The sequence below is a fragment of the Pygocentrus nattereri genome, chromosome 23 (assembly GCF_015220715.1).
Source record: "Pygocentrus nattereri isolate fPygNat1 chromosome 23, fPygNat1.pri, whole genome shotgun sequence".
Taxonomy (NCBI): domain Eukaryota; kingdom Metazoa; phylum Chordata; class Actinopteri; order Characiformes; family Serrasalmidae; genus Pygocentrus; species Pygocentrus nattereri.
Genome location: NC_051233.1, coordinates 29714239 through 29739609, shown reverse-complemented (window position 1 = coordinate 29739609; position 25371 = coordinate 29714239). Strand labels below are relative to the sequence as shown.

Here is a 25371-nt window from a genome sequence, read left to right as displayed (position 1 = left end):
GGTGGGGATTGAACCCCAGTCTACAGCGTAGAAGGCAGAGGTGTTTCCCACTACACTAACCAACCACCTGCAGTGGTTGAGATATGAATACAGTCATTCAGAGTAGTTCGATATGAAATGCTTCATTGAGAAACTTACAGATTCAGACGTCTTTATGGTGGTGGTGAATGGAACCGGGGGTCGCCATGACTACAACACTTTCATTTACTCTCCTAAACCACCTCTTATTTATTGTGGCCCAAGGCTTTGCTCAGGGAAGGCAGCACCTCCTCGTATTGAAATGAGGGGCGTTGAGTTGGTGGAGTTTCATATCGATTTCACCCAAAAAGAAACATTGAGTCTCCCTGTCTCTCTTGGCACATCAACACCAGACTGTTTTTTTCTCTAAAATTTTTTCTTGAAATATTGCATCTTTATTCTCAAAGATTCCTACTATTTTTATTCTTATTAACAGTGACCCCAAAACGCCGTCGTAGATCGGTTGAGAGAGGTAGAGAGAAAAACAGAGAGAGGCAGTGGAAGGTAGAGCGAGAGCTCTGGCTGAACGGCATGTCTGAATCAGACCTTTCAGGACGCACGGCTGGCTGCCCTCACACTCTGACAGATTTGTGTCACCGGACGATGAACATGCACGCCCGCCGTACTAGTGTGAAGAGAAACGTTCATTATTTATGTGTAAAAACGCAGCAGTCAGAGCGAGAAGAGGCTCTAAAATCAGCAGGCGAGGAGGAAACTAATCTCCTCCTTGTGGGTGTTGTGCCCTTATTGTATGAATCATGTGGAAATATTAGAAAGACGCTGTATTTGTGCTCGGCGTGTTGGCAGCGGTAGGATGGAGCTGTGCTCCTGTGGTTGGCCGACTAATAATTCAGCCCTAATGACTGAGTTATTAGCTTTGGTGGCTTTATCTGCTCCGTATGCTCAGCTGGATTCACTGACTGATCAGGCTTTTGTGTTTTTTATGTGTTCACTCCTTTCAGGTTGCAATAAAGATCATCGACAAAACTCAGCTGAATCCAACCAGCCTGCAAAAGGTGAGCAGCACCTGTTCTTTTCTGTGTTTTATATCGGAAAGTTCACAGCTCAGCCCGGGAGACTCACAGCCCAATCACATGCGTTGTAAATAACAAACATTACGCTCCTCAGCCAATCAGATCCAAGCATTACGATGAGCACTGAGACTTTAATGAGTGACGCACATGCAGGGGAGGGGCAAGGCGAGACACAGCAGTCAGAGAAGAAAGTGAGTCAGAGGGACGTTACTTCACATGTCGTGCTCCAAAAAGGGAAAACTGACAATAAATGTTATTAAAATGTGACTGAATTGTACTTTATTTGATTTGCCATTCAGTTGTTGACTGTATAACATGCTGATATAACTACTAGGCTACCTCAGTTCACGGTATATGGCACTGAATCGTGATGCAAGTTAGACATTATGATGTTCTGGACCTTTGAGGAAATTTTCTCTAACTGGACCTTATTGAATTTAAGTAAATACCCCTGTTCTATATTATAGTATATTCAGGTGCCAACCTCAACGGGCTAGAACCTAGTTTTTTTCCCCATGAGATCTGTTTATGCTGTGATCTTCTGTCCCAAAAACAGCCCCTTCATTTTTGCATGACCACAACCTCTTTAGCCTTTAGAAATCTGTTTTTGTTACTCCGCCTTTCAGTCATATACAGAAAATAAGTAAAATAACAAACTTAACTATCACACTTTTCTGCAAACCTTAGCACACAACTTGTATTTATTGAGTTTAAAATACTGGAAAAGAGCAAAACAACATATTAGATGTGCTTTAACTTTTACACAGACCACATTTGATGTTTTTTTTTTTTGTTTTTTTTTTAAATAATATGTAAAATTCAGGGGCGGCACAGCGGCGCGGTTGGTAGCGCTGTTGCCTCACAGCAAGGAGGGCCTGGGTTCGATTCCCCAGCCGGGCGACCAGGGACCAGGGTCCTCTCTGTGTGGAGTTTGCATGTTCTCCGGTTTCCTCCCACAATCCAAAGACATGCAGTCAGGCCAATTGGACATGCTAAATTGCCCCTAGGTGTGAGTGATTGTGTATGTCTGTCTGTCTGTCTGCCCTTCGATGGACAGGCGACCTGTCCAGGGTTTATCCTGCTTTCTGCCTGATGACAGCTGGGATAGGCTCCAGCACCCCCCCTCAACCCTGAGGGAGAAGCGGCTTAGAAAATGTGTTGTGCTGATCTGAGTGGATCAGACACAGCAGTGCTGCTGGAGTTTGTAAACACCTCAGTGTCTCTGCTGGACTGAGAATAGTCCAACAACCAAAAATATCCAGCCAACAGCGTCCTGTGGGCAGCGTCCTGTGACCACTGATGATGGACTAGAGGATGACCAACACAAACTGTGCAGCAGCAGATGAGCTGTCGTCTCTGGCTTTACATCTACAAGGTGGACCGACAAGGTAGGAGTGTCTAATAGATTGGACAGTAAGTGGACACACTGTTTAAAAACTCCAGCAGCACTGCTGTGTCTGATCCACTCATACCAGCACAACACACACTAACACCAGCACCCAAATAGCACCTGCTCGGTTTCCTGACCACTGAAGAACAGGGTAACAAAGTATCAGAGAAACAGATGGACTACAGTCTGTAACTGTAGAACTACAGAGTGCAGCTATACAGTAAGTGGAGCTGATAAAATCGGACAATGAGCGTAGAAACAAGGAGGTGGTCATGATGTTACGCCTGCTCCGTGTTTATATGCCATAGTATGAGCCCTTTATATCAGGTTATTTTATCAGCCAAGCAGTAACCCAGCCTGCATGAATTACTCAGTTGATAATGGATGAATGGGTGGATGTGTGTGTATGATAGATGCAGCTCGACCTGAAGGGTGGATGGATCTGTTTGTGTATGTAAGCCTATGTACAGATAGCCGGATGTACAGAACTTATGGACGGATGGAGCTGATGTGACTGTGTGGCTATATTGTTTGCAAGTGTGGAACAGTGAGTCCCCGTTCATGGCTGTGTGCTCTGTGACTCATCTCCCTCACACTAGATTATCTGTGGCCTGCATTAGCTCCTGCACCGTCCAGCCCCGGTATAGTGGCACTTTATAGCACACTAGACTATCTATAGCCTGCAGTTCTCAGCCAGTGAGCGCCCATAAGCCCCTTTCACACATGCAGTTTTAGTCAGATATTTACCAGTAATTGAACAGGAAAGGGTTAAGTGTGCACACGAACACAAGCACCTGCAACCCCTGAGAAATGACCCTTATGTGGACGGAAATGGACACGTTCCTGGTAAAAGCAGTGCTGGTTAGATTGGAGTGGAAGTGGAACATTTTAGTGATGCTTTTGTTTTTTACAATTCAGTTTTTTAGCTTGGGGTTGGATTTTGTAGATGATTTGTCAAAAATAGGCAGTGCTTGTGGGCTACGCTACTGCACAGGCCGCTACTGCGCAGGCCGCTACTACGCAGGTCACTATTACACCAAAGTGAGAACATTTGTTTGTGGCCTTCATTTTTGCATGTACTATAAAATAACCTCCCCAAAACACAGAAGGACAAAGCTAAAGTTGGCTTCCTATTCGCCAGCTTCTTGTTCGAATTTTCCCGTTCCACCTTAAACAGAGCAACAGTCACTTTCTTGTGCCTAAAGCTGCGCCATTTAAGGTGGAATGGGAAACTCTGAACAAAATGCTGGCAGATAAGAAGCTAACTTCAGCCTCGTGTAAGAAGGTGCCAACGTTAATCTATGATGGATGAATATATAAGCTGAATATAAAACCAGAGGAAAGACAGTCACATCAACAGGTTCTCTGAGCTTCACCAGCCACACCACCATATCTGCACATAAACACCACATAGACAATACACATCACACAGACATGAGTGTGGATCACTGGGTTCCCCCCCTTTATAGAATCCTGTCCCACTTTCTGAGAGCAATATTCTTCAAATAGTGTAAATTTGGACAGTATCTTTCTTACTGCCGCTCTGTAATGGCACCGAATGCGGTCCAGCAGCAATGTTGACCGCCCTAAAAGGGCGGCGCTGTTGACGTGCCTGGCTGGACCCAACGCAGCATCTAGGTATGTATACCTATGGTTAGCACTGTGTAAACTTCATAGGTCAATTATTACATTTCTAGTCATTTTAAGTACATCTGCTTGTAATAATAATAATAATAATAATAATAATAGTAATAATAATAATAATGGCTGATACAACAAATATACAAAACTTAAAGCTGAAGTAAAGTAAAAAGCTGGCTGGGATTGTTTCCTGTATGTATAGTTTGGGGGAGTGAACCAGTTGCGTATGTGGTTTCTTACGCAGTTGAGCTGGTTTTTGTTATATGAACCTTATGTTGTACAAATTTATGCGATCAACATTTAATGCCTCTTTCACAAACGCACACAAGTTCTACAGATTACGGTGCACAAATCACTGCTGTTTGACTTTCTGATGTGTCGCACTCGTCGGATTGAATTTGCTGATGTGGGATGTAGTAGCCCTTTTTCCACCGTGTCATTTGGGACACTCCTGACAGTGGACGGGCCTGTCATTTCTCCTTAGTGTAGAACCTTCCACTCAGAGCCCACAGGGAGGAAAACGGGGGGAGATCAGAGAAAGAGAGAGAGAAGCGGAAGAAGAGGGATGCTGGATTTGAGGCAATCTCCAGTGATGTTGTGGCTCTGTACTCAGTCTGTGTTACTGTACAGAAATCGTAGCAACTCTGGAATAGAGTGGTTAGTTTAAGCGGTCAGTTACGTCTCCAGCCAAACCACAGTTCTGAGGTCAGCTGAAAAGCAGGCACTGCTGACTGTGTGGTCTCCTTTCTGAGGTCCGGTGTCCTCATGCTAGTTACAGGAGTGTCTGCATCAGTTGAGTGGTGAAGGAATGGGCGGAGCTAAGCTGCTTTAGGCTGAATGGTCTGGCGTGGTAGTAGTTTAGCTCCGCCCATTTGCACTGAAGTTAGCAGGAATGTTTCAGCCTGACCTTTTTGAATGAGGGCACAATACAGGACAGCCAATCAGCTCATTGAAATGTATCAGTCTTAAAGGCATAGATCTAAGGGATAAACAGAGGCTGGAAAAAATTAGTCATGAATGTTTTTGGTAAGTAAGCCCACCCAAACGGTACGAGTGGAATAAAAGAGAATACAAATGCAGCATTTAGACCCTCTGAGTTTCAGCTCTCCTGTTTTCCTGTCGTGGCTCACTGCTGCAGCTTCGCACGTTTGTTTTCGCACATCGACTCTGCTTTCTTTGCCCAGGTTGTAAACAGCTCACCTGGGCCGTTGGCATGGAGACAGTGGTCACCACTGCCAAACTCTAAATGCTATAATAGCAAGCCACACATCTTGCATCTGACCACAGCCAAGCTCAGAACTTTTCATCCCAGGCATAAATTAGGATTTGTTGACAAGCTAAATGTCAACAGAGCGAGAAAACTGATCTAGAATCAGCTCCACTTGTGTCTATATTGATGATCATTACAGCCTAAGAAGCCAAAACTGAGCCCAGTCCAGCGTCAACAGTCTATAGAAGGAAGCAGGTTTTTCGAAAGCAGCATTTGTTTATGCGCATTTACTCTATTTGTAATGCATGATGGCAAATCCCGGTGTGTGTGTGTGTGTGTGTGTGTGTGTGTGTGTGTGTTGGAGAAGAAAGGTCGACAGCTGCGGTCCTCCACAGGCCTACAGTCCCCCACAGTGTCTCAATCTGAGCCCTATATAACACACACCCACCACATGTACACACACAGACAAGCACCTAACACACACAAACAAGCACACGTTTGTTTTTATACCTTGTCAGGATGTAGGGCACATGTGTCATATATATATATATATAATGTCGCTGCTATCAGAACAAAACCTTGTATCTCCAAAATGGTAACTGTACAGGAGAAGGAAAAAACATACTTCAATTTTAATGTAAATCAATGGAACCAGACATTTGTCCAACTAATTTTGGGCCACTTCATTTGGTCCATTGATCATGAAATTTACACACATTGTAAAGGACAACAGGCATTTTCAAATTATGACAAAAACTGAAAAACGACAAAAATGGAGCTATGAGGTTTTGTTTCCGATAGCAGCGCTATGTAAGAACCTTTATGTATAATAATTGGTCCCTTATGTATTTAAACAGTACTGTAAAAAGTCACATAAATAAATCATCATTCATTTATTTGATTTCAAGCCAAACTGCGTATTAAGTTTAAGATATTCAGTTTTAAAATTACACAGAAGCCTCAGCAACTAAATTTAATATAACATGTTTCACTGTCTGTCTTTACATGGAGAGATTTTTCCCAATCCGACTGAATACATTTCAATTATAGATTAGGTGAGGTGTTATAGAGGAATTATAGATTATAGGTTAGATTGAGGTGTCTTTATGCTCCCTCTACTCAACAATCTGATGAAAATCTTCCTTTACATGCTCACTACAAGTAACCAGTTACAAAATTACATGCATGTGTAGAGAACCACTTAGTGTAGACGTTACTATGACAACCAGCATTGCGTGAGTCCAGCCAGAGTGAGATGAGCAGCAGTGAGCAGTGCTTGTGTTTTTAATCGCTTTAAAATGATGTTGGACTCAGGAAAACGTCCTTCACATGTCCTTATTAAAGAAGGCAGAGAGGAAGACATCATGTTCTGAGACACATAAGCTGGACATCCGTCCCACCAACGTCTTTTAAAGATCAGAGCATGAACTTTGTGTCCTCTGCAGACCAGCTTAAACTTGGACTTAAACTTTCCGATAGGGAATGTAATCGGATACAGACGTTTACATGGATATTATTCTTCTATTTATTGGATTATTTACAGGATTACCCACCTCGTTCAGTCAGATAGAAATCGTATTCCGAAAGGCCTCAAGCAGACTAGACAATTTCGATTGAGGTGTTTACACGAGTGCATCCTTTGTTTTCACTCACTCTCAGCTTCTCAGAGAATCTGCAGACACACCTCCAAAGCTCAGTCTTAGAAGCTGGTTGATGATTTTCTGAAGTAATAAAACCCATTCAGTGGTGTTGAGGTCTGGACTCTGGGGTGGTCAGTCCATTGTTCAGCTTCTTTATTTGATGTGTCTGTCTCCTTTTCTCAGTGAGGTTCTTCTTGAACAGCTACACATCCTTTCAGACCCACAGCGCTGAGTCATCTTCTCACAGTGGTAGGATGGAGAGAAACACCTATGGATGTTTTCAGATCTGAAGCAGCTTGATTTTCTCCTCTCACTCAGAGATAAAAGCTTTAAGTGCTGCTTATCTGATGGGACAGTTTTGTGGTCTACCCGGTCTTCCAGGTGGTTGTTAGGAGTCCCATTTTTCTCTGTAGCTTTTATTTTTTTGTAAACTCCTGTTTTTTTCACTTTACCTTTCTCCTTCGTTATGCATGTAGATTAACGTCTGTCTAATTTTCTCCTAAATATCTCCTGAAAACAAAAACTTGTACTGGAAGGCTGTTTAAACACCCCTATTGAGGAGCGGCGCATTGAACCATTCAGTACTGCATGTACCACTGTTAGCAGTACTGCTGATGTACATGTACGGTGTTATTCATCGTCGCTGGCCCTGTGCCAGGCCGTATGGGTCGTGTGTGGCTGGTTGCTTGTTCCCGAACCACACGTGTGTCCTGTATCACATGTTAATGTGCTGCAGTTTCCCTACTTAAACACACGTGACTCATCGCCACAGCTGATGAAGTGAATCAGGTGTGTGTAATGTGTGGTCACTGAGTGGTCTGTTCTTTTCAGGGCGGGGTCCTGGGAGTTTCACACACACCCTCTGAAGAGCACATAAGACATCCAAGCTAGATATGCAACAAAATGCAGCAAATCTACAGAAACCACACAATCAAGTCTGTATAAGATTACCTAAAGGGGAATTCCACCAATTTTTCAAAATTTCTGCCTTTTTCAGTGGTTGAGATGTAAACAGAGTCAGAGTGGTTTGATGTGAAATGGTTCATTGTAAAGAAAGTCAGACTCAGATGTCTTTACAGTGGTGGTGAAAGGAACCAGGGGTCGCCATGACTACAACACACATATAGCCATTTTATTTAGTATCCAGAAGCAACAGTGAACCTACACGTGTCTTCTGAGTTATATATGTAATGTTGACTATAGTAAAACGGTGAAAAATGGGTGCTGTTTTGCCTTACAACACCCTGCTTGCAGCGCTCCGCCATGCACCATGTTTAAAAATACATTTTAAACCAAAATCTTGTCTCAAAACTATCGTTAAACAATCTCAGGCAACAGGCAAACATTTCATGTAAAGACTTTCTCTGAGGGAGCTTAAACTCTAGGACGTCTGGTTCCCATCACCCCCACTGTGAACAATTCTAATTCTTTAAGTCTCCCTAGAACCGAGCGTTTCACACCAGACCACTCTGAATGACTCGGTTTACATCTTGACCATTTAATTATGCAGAAATGTCGAGAGATGAGTGGAATTCCCTTTAAATAGTTGCCTGAAATATATAAGGCTTTCATGATGGGTAGCTTTGCTGTCGCTGGAGCTCCCTGTTTGTGGAGCAGCGTCCTGGCAGCTGCGCAGGTATCCCATAATCCTCCACGGCTCAGCTGGGCCAGGCATTAGAATTCTCACTGAGGTTTCCATGGTAACAGCACTGATCTATAGGATCCTGCCTAAAGGCGAGAGAGAGGGAGAGAGGAGGAGTGTGGAAATGGGAGGGGGGCTGTTGTGCATTGTATTGTGCATTAGGATACATGAGTTTCGGCTCAATGTATCATAATCCATCATCCTATCTGGTCGAATCTGATTGGTTAACATTCAAAACAATTCTGAAATGATGACTCTATTAAACTCTGGTTTCTTAATGAAGCCAAAGTGAAACCGCATATCTGACCTGAGTGCTGCTGGAGCTGCTCGCAGCAGTTAATGTCTTCTTTTCTCTGGTTATCTTTCTTAAAGGGCCCATATCCTACATTTCCACTGTTTATTTTATTTGTCTGCCTGTGATGTTTTGATGCGGTGTTTTTATTTATTTCCAAAACAGCCATATTTCATTTTTTTACAGGACCACTTTCCAACCTCTGTTTATCCCTTAGAATTAAAACAGGCTGTTTTTCTTACTGTGACTTATATGTAAATGTGGTCTGAGCCGATTGGCCGCCCTACATTCTGACTGCTTCAAAAAGCTGACCAGTGTGAAAGGGCGGAGCTAAACTGCAGTAGTCTGGATAGCTGGGTGTGTATAAATGCTTTGTATTTTTTGAGACATCATTAAAAACAATGAATTCAAAGCAGCCGGTTTGTCAGCGTAGTGCCCAGATCATCCATGGATGGATGGATTTGGGGGTGAACATTTTTGAAACACTGTTTACATGTTACATCAAACTCTTTTATTTAAAGAAAAAAGCAAGGGAAATTCAGTTTTCCATCATACGGGTCCTTTAATTGTCCTTCAACATCGGGCACTAGAGGGCACTAGTCCAAAATGAATGGATTCCTATGGAGCTTTTGTGCAAAATTCTGTTTTGTATGTCTGTCAAGACACTCATGGTTCATAGTAGCAAAATGCATAACAAATATATAGTAATACATACATATGCTAAATAAATATACAGGCTAATAAAATACATAATAAATACACTACATAGGCAAAAGTATTGATTACATCTACAGGAGGTTAAATGGCATCCCAATCTAAATCCGTTGGCATTAATATGGATTTGGTCCCTTTTGCAGCTCTAACAGCTTCCACTCTTCTGGGAAGCTTTCTTCAAGATTTTGCTGTGTGTCTGTGGGACGTTTGTGCAGAAGCGCATTTTTGAGGTCAGACAGTGATGTTGGACAAGAGGGTCTGACTCTCAGTCTCCGCTCTAGTTCACCACAAAGGTGTTGGATGGAGTTGAGGTCAGGACTCTGTTCAGGGTAGTCAAGTTCTTCCACACCAAACTCACCCAGCCAGACCTTTATGGACCTTTCTTTGTGCACTAGGAACACGAAGGGGCCATCCCCAAACTGTTCCCTCAAAGTTGGAAGCAGATAATTATCCATAATGTCTTGGTCTGCTGAAGCATGAAGATTTCCCTTCACTGGAACTAAGGTTTCTAGACCAAACCCTGAAAAACAACCCCATAGCATTATATCATTATTCCCCCTCCACCAAACTTTACAGTTGGCACAATGCAGTCAGACAGGTAACTTTCTAATGGCATTCCCCAAACCCAAACTCGTCCATCAGACTGTCAGATAGGGAACATTGTGACATTGGTTACGGTACAGTATGAATTATGTTATTAGACCCCTATTGATAATGTTACCTGTTAATTAATATCAGCACTGATGCTGATGCTGATCCAGTATGTGAAGTAAGTTCATCACATCTACACTTAGATCTGATTTTCCTTTTTGAGTGTAACTTTAAGATTTTATTGGAGTGTGGAGATTATCTCCAGATTATCTTCAGATTATTCTCTTAGGGCAGCCTGTGTGTGTATGTGAGTGTGTGTGTGTGTGTGTGTGTGTGTGTGTGTGTGTGTGTGTGTGTGTGTGTGTGTGTGTGTGTGTGTGTGTTTTCTCATTTGGTTCCTCTTCTTCTCTCCAGCTGTTTCGGGAGGTGCGGATCATGAAGGCTCTTCATCACCCCAACATAGGTAACACACACACACACACACACACACACACACACACACACACACACACACACTCATACACACATAGACACACACACACACATTCTCTGTCTCTCTCTTTCAGGCACATTCACTCTCACCCTTCCTCTCTCTCTCTCACATACACACACACACACACACACACACACACACACACAGTAAAAAGTAATCCTGTCCAGCTGGTGGTCAGATCAGCTCTCCAGTATTAAACACTAATAGTCCTTATTCAGCTCAGTAATGCATCATAAAAACATCATTCATTCAGAGTTATTTATGTCTGTCTGTCTGTCTGTCTGTTGAGAAGAGATGGTACAGTTCAGTTATGGTCTCATTCAATGTGTAGAATCGGTTGCAAAGCAGATGTTAATGATTGGCCAAAAGGAGTGATTGCATTTGCGCGCGAAAGGCCACATTGTGAAGAAAACAGCTGAATTTGCAGGTGTATTGAAGCATACGGGTCGACCAGCTGTGGCGAAAGTCCAGTATACAGGAAATTCCTGCCAGAATTGTAGCCGAAAGACAAAACTGATGGACAGGGACTGTCTGCATTTTCCCAGCTTGTGAATAAAAATTGCTTCGCTTCCAGGCAAGAATTGATTCTAGAAGTCAGCGCAGGTTCTTCACTGATCCAGTATGTGGGGTCATGGCATCTTCACAACCAGTTTCTGAACAGAACTCTCCATAGTGACCTGCATACCATGAACATATGGAGAAGAGTGGCACTTCTGCTCACAAAGCTGCCCGATTACAGTGGGCGAAGAGACAAAAACTAGACAGTTCTTGACTGGAAAGGTTTTATCTGGTCAGATGAATCTTGTTCTACCTGTATGTGAATAACGCTGGATGTAGTGCTCATCGTAGACCTCGGGAAGCCTTCAGTGAGGATGGCGTGCAGGCGTGGTTCAAGCTGGAGGAGGTCTGTGATGTTCTGGGGGTGTTTTAATTATGCTGAAATAGGTCGTTTGGTTGAGGTGACGGTAAATTTGAACCACAGTGCCGACACGGAGCTCCTGGACAACCAGGTTTTACCTTTTGCCCATCATCTTACTGAGGAACACAACATTCCTATCTCTGTATTCCAGGAATGACAATCTTCTGTCTGTCTATTTGTCTACATCCGTGTGATTTTATGCATATGAAATTGAAAAATATGTGTTATATACTTACTTGGTACACAATTTTGTGAATTTCTGATTTTGTGTATTTCATAATATTTTGTGTTTTCAGTGCAACTGTTTGAGGTGATTGAGACTGAGAAGACCCTTTATCTAGTCATGGAGTACGCTAGCGGAGGTACGCTCAACACATTGGTTATTTCATAGTTTGTACGTCCAGCTAGGGCTGAGTGATATGTCAACAGATGATAGGTGGAGAACACTTTGATACTTTTATTGGTCCAGTACTGGAGTTACAGCTGAAAAGTACAACAATTACTTGCTAAGTTAAAAGTTATTAGTTATCAGAGCAGGCAGAGGTCAGCACACAGCCAGGCAGGTATATGCAAGACAAAGGGTCAACATGTCCAGAGGACTAAGAACTGCCAAAAAAATGGGGGAGTCAGTGTGATGTCATCTCATGTGCTGCACTGACACCACCTTTTTGCTTGTGTCATTTATAGTTTTAACCGCTCAGTATATTCACTGCACTTCATATAATACACACACCGATCAGGCATAACATTATGACAGCCTCCTTATTTCTACGCTCATTGCCCATTTTATTAGGTAGGAGTGTCTAATAGAGTGGACAGTGAGTGGACACACTGTTTAAAAACTCCAACAGCACTGCTGCGTCTGATCCACTCGGACCAGCACAACACACACTAACACATCACCACGTCGTCAGTGTTACTGCAGAGCTGAGCAGAGAATGATCCACCACCCGAATAGTACCTGCTCTGTGAGGGTCCATGGGGGTCCTGACCACTGAAGAACAGGGTAACAGAGTATCAGAGAAACAGATGGACTACAGTCTGTAACTGTAGATCTACAGAGTGCAGCTATACAGTAAGTGGAGCTGATAAAGTGGACAATGAGCGCAGAAACAAGGAGGCGGTCATGATGTTATGCCTGATTGGTGAATATCATTTATATTGTTTGTATTAGTATACAGGATTAAATATCAGTTATCATAACTGATCTTGACCCTGAAATATGAGATTTGCTATCTTGGGTGATGAGATGATATTGGCAGTGGGGTCTGAGAGTTGTGTCCACTCATTTAGGCGCATTTATTAACTTGGAAAATCTCAATTCATTAATAGGCCTGCTGTTGCTGTCATTAGCATAATGAGGCCTTAGCAGGTTAGCATGTTTTATTAAATAAGGGTGTTTTTCAGGTGAGGTGTTTGACTACCTGGTGTCGCACGGGAGGATGAAGGAGATCGAAGCGAGAGCCAAATTCAGACAGGTGAGCACAGACTGACGTTGGTGTCTGATATAATACTGATAGATGTGTTGAATGAGTTTTAAGGGGAATACCAGTTGTTTTTTTTCATGTATTTTCTGCATAATTCAGTAGTTGAGATGTAAACAAAGTCATTCAGAGTGGCTGACTGTCTTTACAGTGGTGCTGATAGGAACCAGGGGTCATGATTTTATTTACTATCCAAAATCACCAGTGTTTTAAATTCATTTGCCTGAGGTTTTGTAATGTTAATGATGTTAAAATAACAGTGAATTTGGCAAAAATCCACACTTTAAAAATACATTTTATGCTGAAACCTTCTCAAAATTATCGTAAAATAATGTTTCAGCCTTCATAATCATTTCATTTCATGACTTTCCGGGAAGGAAGGTATTAAACTCCTCGGACGTCTGGTTCCTCTCACCACGAATGTGAATAATTCCGTCTCGATAAGTTTCACTAGAACGGAGCGTTTCACACCAAAGCACTCTGAACGACTCTGTTTACATCTTAATTAAATGGTTATGTGTACATTTGAAAACTGGTGGAGTTCCTCTTGAAAGTTCCCTTTAGCATCAAATCAGTCAAAAAGCTACATCAGGTTTAAAAGACATTCCTTTAGCACAGAGTGGCAGCATTTAGGAAGCATGAGGTCATTAACTAATTCATTTACTAATTATTAACTTAATTATGATATCAAAATGTTGTGATTTCGAATCTTATCGGTGCCACCCAGCACTACCTCAACTGTCATGTGAGCAGTTGTATTAATAGGAGATCCTTGAGATTTGCCGGCTTTGTTTATTTCTTTGTTTGTTTGCTTGCAGATCGTCTCTGCTGTTCATTACTGTCACCAGAAGAACATAGTCCACAGGGACCTGAAGGTAAGCTGGAGAACATCTCAGACATGCATTAGAAGTAAAGATGTCGTGTTTACTCATATTTACAAGTCCTTATCTGTCCAAAATAACATTCAGTCGTTCAAATGTGTGTTGTTTTCTTAAATTTGAGTATTTTTAGGATACACTGAGGTCTCTTTCCTTCCTTTTCTGTAATGCAGAAGCTACATTTGGTACATCGTCACCTCAAATATGGTCTTACATTCACAAGTATTAAAGGGCCCATATCATGGAAAGCCCCACATTTCCTGACTTTGTTTAACTAAAGGTGTTATATGTCATATGTAACAGTGTTAAGGTCCAAATCATTCACTCCATTATATATATCTTCTTATATGGACACTAAGGCTATGTTCACACAGCAGGTAAAAGTGGCCCAAATCTGGTTTTCTCACCAAATCTGATTTTTTATTTTGTTTGGCTGTTCACAATATCTTTTAAATGTGGTCTCTATGCAACATCAGTCTGAACAGATCAGCTCCTAAACCGACCCACATGCGCAAAAGAACAGAGCTTCACGTGGCTCATCCAGAGGTAAACAATCACAACTGCCAACGAACTCCAGTCACTCCCGGAGGCCTCAGTTTCTTAGCATCACAGGAGCCGTCATGAAGCTTCGGCCATTTCTTTAGAAATCTCATCAAACACAGAGCGGTTGTGATGAGCCTCATCAAATTTTTTGGTGGATAAACATCACCCCAAATGTTTATGAGGTCTCTGCAGTGCACAATTATAAGGAATGTCTATAATATATGATATAATGATATACACTGATCAGGCATAACATTATGACCACCTCCTTGTTTCTATGCTCATGCATGGTTGGATAGTGTAGTGGTTAACACCTCTGCCTCCTACGCTGGGTTCAGTCCCAGCCTGGACAAGCACCCTACACTATACCAATAGGAGTCCTTGGGCAAGACTCCCAACACCACCTTGGCCTACCTGTGTAAAAATGATCAAATTGTAAGTCGCTCTGGATAAAAGTGCCAGCCAAATGCCATAAATGTAAATGGAGGTGGACATAATATTATGCCTGATTGGTGTAGATGATATAATGAGTTCAGACTGAGTTGCATTGCTGCAGATTGGATAGGTATGAGATTTCAGTACCACACATGAAAGCGTCTCAAATCGGAATTGAAAATGTCACATTCGGTGTGTTTCTCTGTTCACACTGACACACAGACACACTGTGTCACAAAAATATCGCATTTGAGCCACTTTTACCTGCTGTGTGAACAAAGCTGTAGCTGCAGAAACAGCCAGTTTCAATCTCCCTGATTTTATGATGTCATTGAAAAGAACGCATTTACTTGCAATTTGCCTTTTCAGCCTTCAGCAGTTCAGGCCCCCTCCCCCCATTCACACGGACGTCATAAGACATTTCTCAGACCTGCTTTCTGAATGACACGCAATACACGGCAGCCAATCAGAACAGAGCTCAGTCACTCTTTTCAGTTTATCTCTGAGATGTTTTATTTATTATGGTTTTCAGCTCAGTCCATCCTTAGGCTACACAGTTACTAACAGAATTAACAGAGACATCCTCAGCAGCTGCATTTAGATCTCATTTAAACACACATCTCTATTCCCTCTCACTCTGCTTCTCTCTTTCCCTCTAATCCCTCTCTCTCTCTCTCTCTCAAAGTAACTCTGACCACAGCTTTAACTCTGTATTCACATAAAACTTTGCTTTGGTCACCGTCTGTCTCTCTCTCTCTCTCTCTCTCTCTCTCTCTCTCTCCCTCTCCCTTTGTCTCTCCCTCTTTTTCTCTTTCTCATGGCCCTGTTCTTCCTCTTCACCTCTTTCCTACCTTTCTTCTCTCTCTCTCTCTCTCTCTCTCTGTCTCTCTTTCTTTCTCACTCTCTTTCTCTCGCTCTTTCTCTCTCTCTCACTCTCCAGGCAGAGAACTTGTTGCTGGACGCTGATTCGAACATTAAGATAGCAGACTTTGGTTTCAGTAATGAGTTCACGTTGGGTAATAAACTGGACACGTTCTGTGGAAGCCCCCCGTACGCGGCCCCTGAGCTTTTTCAAGGCAAGAAGTATGACGGGCCAGAGGTGGACATCTGGAGCCTTGGGGTCATCCTCTACACACTGGTCAGCGGCTCGCTGCCCTTCGATGGACAAAATCTAAAGGTGTGAGTCGCTCTCTTTTTCATTCCAGACCTTCTTACGTCTTAAGTTCCCTACACACTTCTTCAGTTCCCTACACACTTCTTCAGTTCCTTACTCCCTTCTTTAGTTCCCTACTCAATTCTTTAGTTCCCTACACACTTCTTCAGCTCCTTATGCACTTCTTTAACTCTCTACTCACGTCTCTACCTACCCTCTCATATCAGTAACTCTGTACTCACTGCTTTGGTTTTATACTCACTCAAGCAGCAATCTACTCACTTCTCACTGTAGACCTACTTATTTCAGTGGTTCCATCTCAATTCAGTCCATCTCACTTTTCTTGTATACTACTGACCTCCTTATTTCCCTACTCATGTCAGGAGGTCCCTACTTCCTTTAGATATTTCTCACTCATTTCAGTATCTCCCTATTCACTTCAGTGGTTCTCTACTCCGTTCTGAGGTTCCCTACTCACTTTAGTGGTTCTCTACTCCGTTTTGAGGTTCCCTACTCACTTCAGTGGTTCTCTACTCTGTTCAGAGGCTCCCTACTCACTTCAGTGGTTCTCTACTCAGTTCAGAGGTTCCCTAGTCACTTCAGTGGTTTCCTACTTATTTCATTAGTTCACTGCTCACTTCAGTTGATCCCTACTCACTTCAGTGGTTCTCTAATCAGTTGAGGGGTTCCATATTCATTTAAGTGGTTCCCTACTCACTTCAGTTGATCCCTACTCACTTCAGTGGTTCTCTAATCAGTTCAGGGGTTCCATATTCATTTAAGTGGTACCCTACTTACTTCATTAATTTTTCACTCACTTCAGTAGGACCCTACTTACTTCAGTCATGCCCATCACTTCAGTAAATCACTACTTACTCAGTAGTGGCTCCCTGTGACACCCTGCTTCCTTTAATAGCCCCCTACTCATTTCAGTTGACCCCTACTTACATTTGTGGTTCTCTATGCAATTCAGTAGATTACTACTTACTGTAGAGGTTCAGTAAATATTTACTTCAGTAGTAGCTCCCCACTCATGTCAGTAGCACCTTACTTCCTTTAATAGCCCCCTGCTCACTTCAGTGGTTCCCTGTTCACTTCAGTAGCTCCCTACTCCTTTCAGTGACACTGTAGCTGTCTTCTCACTTCAGTGGTTCCCTACTCACTTCAGCAGTTTCCTACTCACTTCAGCAGTTTCCTACTCATTTCAGCAGTTTCCTACTCACTTCAGCAGTTTCCTACTCACTTCAGCAGTTTCCTACTCACATCAGCGGTTCCCTACACACTTCAGCGGTTCCCTACTCACTTCAGCGGTTCCCTACTCACTTCAGCAGTTTCTTACTTCAGCAGTTTCCTACTCACTTCAGCAGTTTCCTACTCACTTCAGCAGTTTCTTACTCACTTCAGCAGTTTCTTACTCACTTCAGCAGTTTCCTACTCACTTCAGCAGTTTCTTACTTCAGCAGTTTCCTACTCACTTCAGCAGTTTCCTATTCACTTCAGCGGTTTCCTACTCACATCAGCGGTTCCCTACTCACTTCAGCGGTTCCCTACTCACTTCAGCGGTTTCCTACTCGCTTCAGCAGTTCCCTACTCGCTTCAGCAGTTCCCTACATGCTTCAGCAGTTCCCTACTCATTTCAGCGGTTTCCTACTCACTTCAGCAGTTTCCTACTCGCTTCAGCAGTTCCCTACTCGCTTCAGCAGTTCCCTACATACTTCAGCAGTTCCCTACTCATTTCAGCGGTATCCTACTCACTTCAGTGGTTCCCTACTCACTTCAGCAGTTCCCTACTCACTTCAGCGGTTTCCTACTCGCTTCAGCGGTTCCCTACTCACTTCAGCAGTTCCCTACATGCTTCAGCAGTTCCCTACATGCTTCAGCGGTTCCCTACTCATTTCAGCGGTTCCCTACTCACTTCAGCGGTTCCCTACTCATTTCAGCGGTTCCCTACTCACTTCAGTGGTTCCCTACTCACTTCAGCAGTTCCCTACTCACTTCAGCGGTTCCCTACTGACTTCAGCAGTTCCCTACATGCTTCAGCGGTTCCCTACTCATTTCAGCAGTTCCCTACTCATTTCAGCGGTTCCCTACTCACTTCAGTGGTTCCCTACTCATTTCAGCAGTTCCCTACTCACTTCAGCGGTTCCCTACTCACTTCAGCAGTTCCCTACTCGCTTCAGCAGTTCCCTACTCGCTTCAGCGGTTTCCTACTTGCTTTAGCGGTTCCCTACTCACTTCAATGGTTCCCTACTCGCTTCAGCGGTTTCCTACTTGCTTCAGCGGTTCCCTACTCACTTCAGTGGTTCCCTACTCATTTCAGCGGTTCCCTACTCACTTCAGTGGTTCCCTACTCACTTCAGCAGTTCCCTACTCACTTCAGCGGTTTCCTACTTGCTTTAGCGGTTCCCTACTCACTTCAATGGTTCCCTACTCACTTCAGTGGTTCCCTACTGACTTCAGCAGTTCCCTACATGCTTCAGCGGTTCCCTACTCATTTCAGCAGTTCCCTACTCATTTCAGCGGTTCCCTACTCACTTCAGTGGTTCCCTACTCATTTCAGCAGTTCCCTACTCACTTCAGCGGTTCCCTACTCACTTCAGCAGTTCCCTACTCGCTTCAGCAGTTCCCTACTCGCTTCAGCGGTTTCCTACTTGCTTTAGCGGTTCCCTACTCACTTCAATGGTTCCCTACTCGCTTCAGCGGTTTCCTACTTGCTTCAGCGGTTCCCTACTCACTTCAGTGGTTCCCTACTCATTTCAGCGGTTCCCTACTCACTTCAGTGGTTCCCTACTCACTTCAGCAGTTCCCTACTCACTTCAGCGGTTTCCTACTTGCTTTAGCGGTTCCCTACTCACTTCAATGGTTCCCTACTCACTTCAGTGGTTCCCTACTCACTTCAGCGGTTCCCTACTCACTTCAGTGGTTCCCTACTCATTTCAGCGGTTCCCTACTCACTTCAGTGGTTCCCTACTCACTTCAGCAGTTCCCTACTCACTTCAGCAGTTCCCTACATGCTTCAGCAGTTCCCTACTCATTTCAGCGGTTCCCTACTCATTTCAGCAGTTTGCTACTCACTTCAGCAGTTCGCTACTCCCTTCATAGCTCACTACGTACTTCAGTGGTTTCCTTCTGTGTTTTTTACTCTCTTTGGTAGCTGGGTACTCTCGTATATCTATGCCAGTGTTAGTACTCTGTGTTGTGTACTTCTTGTACTTCTTGATTTTGATATGTTTTGTGTGTGTGTGATGTAGGAGCTGCGTGAGCGTGTGCTGAGGGGAAAATATCGAGTGCCCTTCTACATGTCCACTGACTGTGAGGGAATCCTGCGCAGGTTTCTGGTGCTCAACCCAAGCAAGCGCTGCACTTTAGAGGTAAACAAACTCACTCATAACGCCACTGGACCAAACCTTGCACATACACACGTGTACACCAAACACACACACATGGAAATATACAGTCGTATGCAAACGTTCGAGCTTCCCTTTAAAAATTCTAGTTGAAAATGAGTTAATACATCATCTGCAAAGAACACGTCTGCAAATTCTAATGCACGTTTACTGCTTATTGTGCATTAATATTGCACAGCATGAATCCTCATTCTGTGCTAACAGTCTTTTCTCTTTGTGTCCCTCCACAGCAAGTGATGAAGGATAAATGGATAAATTCAGGGTACGAGGGTGACGAGCTAAAGCCTCATGTGGAACCAGCTGAGGACTTCAGTGACCCCAGCCGCATTGGTGAGCTCACAACTTAGAGCACTGTTTGCTCTGCACGTTGATACTAATAGAAACAGCATATCCCCCAAAACTCACTCCAGAGGAGTTGTATATTTTTGGAAATATACAAGATATGTCATCAGAAGGGGGTTTCCCCTGGTCTTCAGTGGGGAAATCTTAGTTTAGGGGCTACTGCAGCACTGTGGGATTAGAGTAAGCATGTTTACATCAAATCCCTTTAATGTTGACCAATTGCACTGGCCAAACAATATATCAGTCTAAGTCTGGTTTCTTCTGAATGGATTTGCACATCCCTTTCTTTCTTTCTTAATCCCTCTCTCTCTCTCTCTCTCTCCCTGTCTCTCCCTGTCTCTCTCTCTCTCTCTCTCCCTGTCTGTCTCTCTCTGTCTCTCTCTCTCTCTCTCTCTCTCTCTCTCTCTCTCTCTCTCTCCCTGTCTCTCTCTCTTTGTAGAGGTGATGGTTGGGATGGGTTTCACTTCAGAGGAGATTAAGGACTCGTTACTCAATCACAAATATGACGAAGTCACTGCTACTTACCTTCTGCTGGGCCTGAAGACTCAGGTTATACACAAACACACTCAGGCTTTCACTCACATATTGTTGCTGTTGCACTAAAACCTAAAATTTTGTTGTGGTTGTTTTTTTGTTTGTTTTTTTTTTTGTATATAAATGTCAAAACTTTCATGACTGATCACCAGCAAAACCAGCATATATTGTATTTTGGATGTTGGTATGCTGGTCAACCAGCACGATAGTGTTGGGTGACCAGCTAAACCAGCACCAGACCAGCACTAGGCCAGCGTAAACTAGCTTTTTTTTCAGCAACTTTTTATACATCACTTTTCAATTTAGCTGTAATCTTAATTTAATTTGACATGTATTTCATGCAGGAAGCACTGAAATTACAAACAATACTAATGATTTACAAAAAATAGGAGCAAAAAATAATAGTAGTTAGCTTTAGCCATTAGCTTGTACATACAGTTTGTCTCCAAATCAGGGCCTGTTTTCACACTAGTAAGAATCACCTCCACTGTTAGAGATCACATTTCAATAGATGCTACCACAATCGTGCTGTATCTGCGGTACTCACTCATGTGTTGTCATGGTCACAGGACGGCGCAGAATCACGTGTGAGCGGCAGTATGACGTTGCCGAGGGTGAGGCCGAGCCCCATCACCAACGGAACAAACAAGCACTCCACGGGCGGCGCTGCCGCTTCTTCATCATCATCCTCCTCTTCCTCTCACAGCAAGACCCAGCGCAGCGCCTCCACTTACCACCGCCAGCGGCGGCACAGTGACTTCTGTAAGAGATTGACTCTGTATAATACAATCACACGCAAGAGACACCAGCCTGGATTAAAGCCTAGTCTCAGACTAAATTATTACATTATTATGATGTGATTCCCCTTCGAAAATCAATTTTTGTCTAAGGTTTAGCCTAAAGTCAGTATGCAAATAAAGTAAATGTATCTAAAATTGGAAATAATTTCAAGTTTAAAGACCCCTGGTCAGTTATGCACTGATTTTGACAAATTTGTAAAATTTCTATTTTGTTTGCAGAGTTTAACATATTCTTATCTGTGTTACTCTAAGCAAACAAATAGAAATGTAAAAAAATATGAACATATAAAAATTTCTAAAAATGTAAATATAGAAATATAACAAATAACTAAAACATAAAATATGACAGTCACAGCGCAATGTCCCTGACACACAGCAAATCAAACTGTGCTTTCACAGCCTAGTCACACTCTGCTACCGCAGTAAAAGGCGTCCTGGCTCATGGCCTAGTCAAACAGTGCTACCACACTAAGAAGTGTACCTGCTTGCAGCCTAACCAAACGGTGCTACCACACTAAGAAGTGTACCTGCTTGCAGCCTAGTCAAACAACCCTGCTGTATTAAGAGACGTCCCGGCTCACTGTCTAGTGAAACTTTGCTCTCACAGTAAGAAGTGTCCCCACTCACGGCCTAGTCAAACTGCTAGTGTAGTAAGAGGCGCCCCGGCTCATGGCCTAGTCAAACACTGTTACTGCGGTGAAAAGTGTCCTGGCTTGCAGCTTTGTCAAATTGTTTCTACCACAGTAAGAAGTGTCCTGGCTTGAGGCCCAGTCAGACTTCACTAAAACATTAAGAATTGTCCCAGCTCATTGCCCGGTCAGTCTCTGCTACCATGATAAAAAGGCTGTCATCTGGTTCCCAGTTAATGATGGAAATCTCCCAAGCCAAGGGGAAACAAATCACCACCAAATCACAAACAATACAAACAAACATAAACTTGCTGTAAATTGGCAGCTTAAATATGCACAATGTTCTCACACAGAGACATACATACACACGTGTCGGTGAAAAATCAACATCTGAATTTACATTTGTATAAGAATATACTTCACGTATTTGATGATTTGTTTTGCTCCAAAGCTACAAGACAGATCTCACTAGCACGTAATAAATCATATCACACCCAGTTAGCACTGTGTAAATGCCTAAATCACTGCACATTTTTCTTAATATATGTGAAGGTGTAATATAGTATCTAATCATCTTGCTTATGTGGTGTCTGACCCTGAATTACATACTGTTATCTATAAAAATGGACATAATTATAGACAAATTCCTGGTATTAAGACGATTGCTATGACTGTTATTAGCTATATTCTTTTATTGATAACAGCAGGTCAGTTGGCTGAACTCAAAACTGTGTGTATCGTGCAGGTGGTCCAAGCATGCCGGTGATGCACCCTAAGCGTAGCCCGACGAGTGGGGGAGATCGTGAGCTGCGCGAGAGCCGGATGCCACCTCGTAAGGCTAGTTGCAGTGTGATGGGCAGCCGCAGCCTGCCTCCGTCCAGCCCAATGGTCAGCAGTGCCAACAACCCCAACAAGGCAGAAATCCCAGAACGCCGCAAGGACATGACAGCTACTACTGTAAGAAAGGGCTGTAGAAAGGGGAGAGAGGGAAAGGTGGGATGGGAGAAAGCGGCAAAGCTTCTGAAAGTTAGCTGGCCAGCTAGATAGCCAAGCTAGCTAAAGAGTGTGTATGGTTCTAGCTAACATAAACGTGAGGTGAAAATTGGTTAGTGGAACCACATTGTTCGAAAGCAGTTGTGCTGAAGTCACATATTCATATTCAAACACAGCTAGAGGTGCTTGTTAGCTACCTCGCTAACACTGAAGAAGTAGCTAAACCTTTAGCCTTTTGAAGGCGTGCTAGCTAACATGGAAGGGGGCATAGCTTATGCTTAACGTATCCTGAACATCCTGAGCCTTTTTCAGAGTGCAGTTAAGTATATTATCCTAAATACTGAACCCCCTGTCAATCCCACCGCCCCTGTGGGACGGACACGGTAATCTACCGTTTAATGGATTGACTGTGCCTTTATTCCATAGCTAGCTCTTAGCTAAACCGCCAGGCTTTAGCCTTGCATTGAAAACTGCACTTGAAAACGACCCCCCCCCCCTTATTATTAAGGGTTAATATCCATGATACACTCAGAAAAGACATCATTTATCACAATAATGATAAAATATTATCAATGCAGCAACATATTAATAACTTTCAACCCCTAGTTGGCAGGTTGGCTGGTCTAGAGAGCAAAAGGGACACAGTGCCACCTAGTGTATGGAAGGAGCAGCTGTTTTAAGTTCCAGCCTTTGCTGCTAATGTCAGATTGAATAGGATAATATTATCAATTTATCCAAAGTATATTAAACACGTTATTTTGAGATTAAAAATAAAAGCTTGAGTTCTGTAATGATCATAATCAGATCAGGAGGGGGGGGGGGGGGTGCTTTTGGAGGCTTGTAATGATATTGTAGTGTATTTATCTGATTTTAGTGTGTTCTTGTGTGTGTGTAGAATAACATCCCTGGCAGTGCGATGACACGTAGGAACACGTACGTGTGTACGGATCGGCCCAGCGCTGACCGGCACTCCCTACTGCAGAACGGGAAGGAGAACAGGTGAAACACACACACATCTCCGCTCAAAGCTTCCGACCACATTCTGACAGAACTGCAAAGCAGAGCTTCAGAATGCAGAGCATTCAGATGTGAATGAACACATTCGTTTATGGTTACTTTACATGCTGATTTTTTAATCTCTGGACATTATTAAACTTTTTTTCCAGCAAATCTGCATAATCCCTTAATCGCATAGTAAAGAAGTAAACATCTGTCAGTTTTCACTGTTGACTAAAGCTTCTGTAGTTTGTGAGGGAAGTGCGACACAATCTGACATAAACTTTAGTGTGAGAGAAATTTGTGAGAATTTGCTTTTAATGATCAGGAATCGACTGAATTGACTGATCACACAGTTGTTATTATTATTATTATTAATATTATCACTGTTATTACAACCACATGTATTGAAACTTCATTGAGTTTTTTCCACTGAATATTTTCACCATAACACAAAGTCAAACCACAAGACTGTTAATGCAAGAGTTAATGCAGAAATACCCGCCCCCTCACTCCCTCTCTCTCTCTCTCTCTCTCTCTCTCTCTCTCTCTCTCTTTCTCTCTCTCATTTTCTCTGCCCTTCTTTTGCTTCTCTTTGCTCTTTTTTTCTTTTCTTTCTCTTGCTTACCTTTGCACTCTGTCTTTCTCTCTTTCATCTTCCTCTCTCTTCTCTCCCCTCTCTATTGCCCCTTGTGCTCTCTCTCTCTCTCTCTCTCTCTCTCTCTCTCTCTCTCTCTTTCCCCTACAGCTCTCTCTCCCACCGTCTCCCCCCCACCTCTCCCTCCACTCTCAGTATTGCAGGTGCTGGAGCGTCCTCCTCCTCCTCCTCGGGTGAGCGCTGCAGGCTGACTCGCGGCTCCACCATCCGCAGCACCTTCCACGGTGGTCAGCTGCGGGAACGAGTGCCCGCCGCTTATGGACCCCCGCCCACCTCGCCCACGCTGGGCCACGAACCGGCCGCCCTCCCGCCGCACACGCGCTCCAGAGCCACGTCGAACCTGTTCACTAAACTCACCTCCAAACTCACCCGCAGGTACGAACACACAGACAGACACACAAACACACACACACATATACACACACACACTCATATACACAAACACTCGCATACACAAACACACACACACACACACACACAAACACACACACACACACAAGCTTTCATATAACACCAGACATAACCTAAACAAGTTTACACACCATGTAAAGGACGACACATTTTCAAACTATACCAAAAACTGAAAAACAACAAAGATGGAGATATGAGGTTTTGTTCCGACAGCAGCGATATATTAAAACATGTAGGTTGAACTCTGACTCTTGCGTATGTGGGACATACAGTACAGAGTATCTGTGTGTAGTAATAATATGTTTTATGTGTTATTAGTTTTGTCACTATCAATAAATAATGGTTAGATTCCAGTCATGTTGTGCTGCAACAAGCAGAACGGATTGGGGGTTCTGGGTTGAGGCAAATAAATTTAAGAAAGTAGTTAATATATTCATTATGGGGTTTATGAAAACTTCTGAAGTGATGTTTACATGTTTACATGGCAGCACCAGTTTATCAACAAGTATCATTGAGCTCCCAAG

General features: G+C 43.2%; 1 protein-coding gene across 2 annotated transcripts in view; it reads left to right on the top strand.

The window, feature by feature from the left end:
- The window catches only part of mark4a (MAP/microtubule affinity-regulating kinase 4a), a 53723-nt gene that overhangs the window by 16878 nt on the left and 11474 nt on the right, over positions 1-25371 (top strand). For both annotated transcript variants that reach the window (XM_017724984.2, XM_037533568.1), the window contains exons 3-15: positions 981-1034; positions 10587-10635; positions 11881-11946; positions 12992-13062; positions 13887-13943; positions 15865-16101; positions 19329-19448; positions 19715-19814; positions 20266-20375; positions 20930-21122; positions 22535-22746; positions 23678-23781; positions 24527-24811. In XM_017724984.2, coding sequence (XP_017580473.1) covers positions 981-1034; positions 10587-10635; positions 11881-11946; positions 12992-13062; positions 13887-13943; positions 15865-16101; positions 19329-19448; positions 19715-19814; positions 20266-20375; positions 20930-21122; positions 22535-22746; positions 23678-23781; positions 24527-24811 — 1658 coding nt within the window. The remainder of the gene's footprint in view (positions 1-980; positions 1035-10586; positions 10636-11880; positions 11947-12991; positions 13063-13886; positions 13944-15864; positions 16102-19328; positions 19449-19714; positions 19815-20265; positions 20376-20929; positions 21123-22534; positions 22747-23677; positions 23782-24526; positions 24812-25371) is intronic.